This window comes from Styela clava, chromosome 10 (genome assembly GCF_964204865.1).
Source record: "Styela clava chromosome 10, kaStyClav1.hap1.2, whole genome shotgun sequence".
Lineage (NCBI taxonomy): Eukaryota > Metazoa > Chordata > Ascidiacea > Stolidobranchia > Styelidae > Styela > Styela clava.
In genome coordinates, this window is record NC_135259.1 from 9,784,240 (window position 1) to 9,790,277 (window position 6,038).

The window sequence follows — 6,038 nt, forward strand, 5'->3', positions numbered from 1 at the left end:
AACTGTTCATGTCGGATCGCTATAATAGTCTGGCGTATATATATATTGCACCCGAGACATTTGTGCCCGTATACTTTTGCTTCCACAGATTTTAGCACCCGCATAATATTGTACCCGATAGACACCCATGGACATTTGCACCCACGTGCAGTTTCATTCACGTTTGGCATTTGCACGTATGGGTATTTTACGCACGTACATTTGCACTGATGGAATTTCGCACGCAAATACGTTTTCGCTCAGCATGGACATCTGTAACCGTGGATATTTGCACCCACGGTACGCATCATTGTGCGCCCCAAAACTAATCCAGTCGAACCATGACCTAAAAAAAATGCAATTTTGTGAAATTACCGTGGCTGAAATTTTCAACTGCCTATATGTCTTTGACTTGGGCTGGTACAAAAAGCTTGGATAGTGACAGTTTGTATATACAGTATACTAGTTTCTGCTCTGTTTGAATCTGCTATTTCTTCCTGTATAATAAAGTCCTTTTCCTACAGTTTTTAACAATGTGGCGTATAGGTACTTGGCAGCGGGCAATAATTTTTCTGAGCATATTGTTAGTGAAGAGTATAAATATTGGCGAATATTTTCCACTGTATGCCAAAACTAATGTAATCGAATATCAACAGATATCACAATAGTTTGAAGGTTTTTATTGATCGTGGAAATATTATCGGAACATAAATGTTATGTAGTTATAATATTATCGGAAGATGGATATATATGCTGTTATTTGTTCCATAATACGCGAGAATGTAATCGTGTAAATTGAGAAACTTAAAAGTAAATTAAATATAATAAATAATTTATTGGACAGATTAACAAAAATCACGTTATAATTTGAGCTGGAACAAATTCTGCAACTGCTCCGTACTATCGTTTCTTCCCAGCTACTTCACGATCAAAATGCATAGATCAGGCATTCCATAAATTAAATAAATTTCATCAAAGTTTTGCGCGACTGTAAAAAACTTCGTTAAGATACTTTAAGATTTCTTTCCATGACGATAGCTGTGCTTCAGCATGCTGCTTTGAATTCCCACCCCATCTCTGAGGTAGATTGATTAGCTTTGCATGCGTAAGTGGTGCGTGTGGACTGTATGGAGGTTCCAATAAATGACCGGCTCCAGGGTGAGTGATTATTTTACACTCACACGTTTTCTCTTTGGACAAAAGGTGGTGCAAGACTCGTTGCATGAGCTCAGTATTGATAGCTTTATCGGCTTCGGAATAAAAAAATAAAAAAGAACTTTTCGATTTATGAAACTCTATCTCTGCGTCCCCAAGATTGTTTTCATCAACAGAATCCAGACAAGAACCAAAAACGACCCCATTATTTTCAACGTACATACGATTCATATCATTATCAACTCCTGGCCACGACCTCCCTTTGTATGTAAAAGTTGCATACTGGACAAAAGAAGGACCATTTATAACAACTGCACACTTGAAGCCTTCAACATACGACGCTAAAGTCATTGCAATTGTGCCACCAACAGACACTCCGATCACGCCAATGTCACCTTTCGCAGCAGAATGGTGTTCTTTTAAATAGTCTTTTGCTTCTTCAAAGTATTCTAGATCAAGGTCCACTGCGGATAAAGGTAAATCATCATGAGCAAAATAAGCCAATGCAAAAGATAGATACCCATGTGAAGCGAGCAATGATGCCCTGAATTCCATCAGGCCGCCAGCTGTACCAAATAAATCGATGACCGCCGGAAATGGTCCTTTTCCGGGCGGTATGAATATTGTACCTCTAAGTCTGCCATTCCTAACCGGCTGTCTCTTAACACCAGGCGCTATGTACGACCGATATACTGTCGTCGAAGATAAGGGAACACAGCGATTTATTAGTTCTGGTACCAGATGTAAATCATAGACGTCTATGTGAAATTCTAACGATTTTTCAACATCAACTTTTGGTGACATTCTACTGTGAGCTCTGTCATTGTTTGGTGACGGAATCATGCTAGTAAACAGCCCCATAGGTTGGACGCCTGTGTATAAACCGCCGGTGGCAGACTGCCTTCGTAAGTCAACGATTCCATTGTTATCGCTTGTATAATAAACATAACTCTCAAATATATCAGTCTTGTCTCCATTTACCCAAGACCTTATAGTTATATTCTGATTTGCTTTCAATCCACCGACTAAAATGCGAACTTCTTTGTCGATCAGAACGTGTACCGGAGAAACGCTTACAGTAGGGCCATGTCGCTCCATGCCTACGAGGCACAGCAGGTTTTTCTGAAGCTATGACACGACGTACAATAATTTACTCACATAGATTAAATAGGCGCTATTACTGATTAACTTGATTTTAAAACTTAGCGTCACGCCCGACCTGCTGCAGTCATCCGAGACGTGCAGCGTTTAAAATGAATTCCGATACTTGAATCATACCTATGTTAGTCGTTGAATCATACCAAATTATGTGGCCAATATAAACTTTCTGGATATGGTTGAAGCATACGCAAACAAAAAGACCAAATATGTATGTATAATATAGAAGAGCAAAAGAAAATCATATAGGAAAAAACCTTTGGGAAAACAAGATAATATTAGACATGTAAGTCTAATTCTTTCATTTATCTCCGTTTAATTCAATCAGTTTAATTCAATTTGTTGTAAGGGGGCCATCAAATGCCAAAGCTGTTGTTGCACAGGATCATTTTAATTGAAATTTTTCCACAATTTTTGTCTTCGCTGGAGTGTCAAAAATTATATTCGTAAGGTAAAAGTAACATAATAACCAATTGAATGTCATTTTTATTAGGTTACGCCGGGAATTACGCATATGACATCCTCGTAGGGAAATCGTAGAGTACTATTGTGGCCACTCGCATTCATTACTCACTCAATTATAAGAAAGATCCGTTAAGTAGACCTTCTTTGGGTCAATGTCAGAATCAAACAAGAGTGACCCTATGAGTGCAACGAAGTATTAATTTATAAACACAGAAATTCACATTCCGATTAAACGAATATTAATAATTCGTTTCAAAATCTAAAACAGGACTGTGCAAATTGCGGCAACGAGATTTTGCCTCTTACGACATGCCTCGTGGCTTAAGTTTATTTTCATTATTGCATGTAATTTTTATCAGAAAATTGTGTTTTAACAAATCTTTTGGTGCTACTTTATTTGAGGGTATATTTAACGAAATTTTTGGTAATGTTATTTGTTCAATGTGACATTAACGATCAACTTCAATACCAGCAGTGTTATAGAAAATTTGCTGACTTTATATGAGTTCACAGAGATTATATCTACAGCACAACAAAAACATTATGGATCGTTAAACACCTAACAAACAAAGCGGATCTGAGGTCTAAATAAAATCGTTATAAATGCCATAAATTCTTACAAACTACAAAAAAATCCTAATGGTCGGACAAATTGACTTTCGCGGAACCGATAATATGCGCACCCCTAACTATCCATGGGGAGTTTGAAAGGGCTGAACAAAAGGCTTGAACCTATTCTATGCAGGGTGCTCCCGCAGTATTCGTACCAAGATGGCGCACAGCCTGAACATAGTATGGGTACCAAGTTAGGGTTGTTCAGGTGGTGCGTCATCTTGGTACTAATACTTCCGGAGCGCCCGATGCAGTGCCTGATGCTAATGGCAAAAATCTTCTACAGTGGTTTCAGTTAACAAAAAATGGAGATCCACGATCAGAAAATATTCAGATCTGTCTACTCTGCGAAAATCAAAATAAGTGGATTGTTTAAAATCAGACACAGCCATTGCGTTGTTTACCATGAAGCTCCTGTCATACATGTTCTTTACACGATTATCATTTATTAAAACGGGGTTGAAGCATCATCAGTTTACGATTTTTCAGGAAGAATGTAACGCAGAATATAGAGCAGGGGTGCACAACACAGGGCACGCGTGCCAAATTTGGCACGTCATATGCTCAAACGTGGCACGCGAACGGTTTTGTAAAAAAAAAATTGTATTCATGATATACATTAAAATATCACGTTTATATCAAAATCAGCTGTTGTTCAAGACATTAAATTGTTCCAATCAATAGGTATTCGATATTATTATTAAAATTTGTCTGATGTGTGTTTTACGGGGGTTAATTTACAATACCAACGATTAGTGTGGCACGCAACAAGATTATTTAGAAAAATTTGGCACAAGTCCTCATTTGAGTTGTGCACCCCTGATATAGAGGATTGTTTTATTTGTTGTTATTGAAAATACAGGGTTTGTAACCAAAATGAAAAACAAAAACAAAGAGTAATTATGCGGTGAGAGATCAAACAAGGACATGATCAATAAAATGATGGTTGTCTAACCATCTTTTATACGATTTTGTTTCTTGCATCTCCAGGATGTGCTATTCATCAGTCGATCGCAAGGTATTATGTGGAGTTTAGGCGATCTAATTCGAAGACAGGTGGACCCCTGCTGTATATCATCTTTTGAAGGTTTAAAGTGTTGGTCAATACCTTTGCACATTTTTTTCTGAAAGCAATACCTGGAAACTGATCGCAAACTATATAATTGGGATACGGTTGTTTTATTAGAGTATTGCAGTATTATTCTAGTATTGAATATAGTTAAGTACTAATGATACATTTAAAAGCATCAATCGACGATACAAAGAGGGACATTGACGAAAACTATTTTGATTTGCTGCAAGTCCTGACAGAGGTTTTCATTCAACACGTTGTTTGACATTGAGAAGCAACGGTTTGAGGCAACTAACTTTTTCTGTTCGCCCAGGCAAAAACATTATATATATCTATTCTTACAAACAGATTTATAAATCAGCAATATTTTATTTGCAATTCGGAGTAGCTCCTTCAAGACAATTTCGAAAAAAAAAAGCACGAAGGATAAGCATGGAAGAACAGGGGCTAATTGAACATCCTTGAGGAACTTCGTGCTTCTTGATACAAAGTAGAAACACAGTTGCCATATTGTACAGGTAGCTTCTGGCCATATTAAATATAAACGGCATTGTGTCATAATTACATGAAATCGCTCACTCGAAGATTGGAAGGATTTGAAACGTTGTCATTTTTAAGCCGTCTCAAAGTTTTGAATAAGTAATTCATCAGATAGTGAAAGGACGTAGCAGGATAACTTTAAAATGTGCCGGAACGTTACAAATTTTGGGTGAGAAAAATTATTTTAGTCATAGGATATCAAATAGACTAGATTTTGTCGTAGGCAGCCAAATAGTTTTCACCACACTGTAAAGTTTATGGTTTATGCAATTTTCTTGCTTATCATATCTGTTCATATATAGTCAGGAACTGATTATATTTTTACCAAATAATTCACACAGATCAATGTTCTGAGTCTCAGCGGAAAGTAAACGTGTTGAAGGATTACTGATATTTTTCTCGTTTAGAATTTCTACTTGAGATCTGTGGCATGGAGCGTCACGCATGTTTTTAGGGCAATTATTGGTGGTGATGCAAAATTAAAAGTTACGGGGAAAAAATTGAGATGAAACGTAGAAATAAACTGTAAATTGGATATCGCTAGTAAATAGCCTGTTGCAGGGCCACAGTAAATGTTAATTTTAACATATCTATCACATTAAATATTAAATGTAAGTTTTGTCTAAAATTCACGAAGGGGTTCGCACTGACCAAATAAATATCCGTGTCCGTGTTAAAAGAGATTGAGAACCCTTGAGTTAGAGAAACATGCTGGAGATTTTTCGTAAAATGACACCAACACCATTCCCATACCCTTTCCTTTATGTAATGTTCAATGGAAATGAGTTTTTGACCAGCTCCATATGAGATAGCGCAAAGAAGAAGCCATAAAGTTGAGACAATGGATGACATCATCCATGATGATTAATGATGGCATCTGTCACGCTTGCTTGCATTTAATTGCTAAAAAATTACATTAAACCAATACATTAAAATGTTAATAATGCGCCAGATCTGAATCATGTTTGAAACCGATCTGATGTACAATCGCAAACAAACGTTTTGTTCACAACAATACGAAAACCAACATTTGAGATAGATTGCGACATCTCGCTGG

At 36.9% G+C, this 6,038-nt stretch overlaps 1 protein-coding gene across 1 annotated transcript; it reads right to left on the reverse strand.

Moving 5' to 3' along the window:
- Window positions 1-670: 670 nt before the first annotated feature.
- On the reverse strand, window positions 671-2,331 carry LOC120337556 (acyl-coenzyme A amino acid N-acyltransferase 2-like). Its single transcript, XM_039405380.2, has one exon. The coding sequence runs from the start codon at window positions 2,230-2,232 to the stop codon at window positions 952-954; it is 1,281 nt and encodes a 426-aa protein (XP_039261314.2). The 5' UTR covers window positions 2,233-2,331; the 3' UTR covers window positions 671-951.
- Window positions 2,332-6,038: the final 3,707 nt, after the last annotated feature.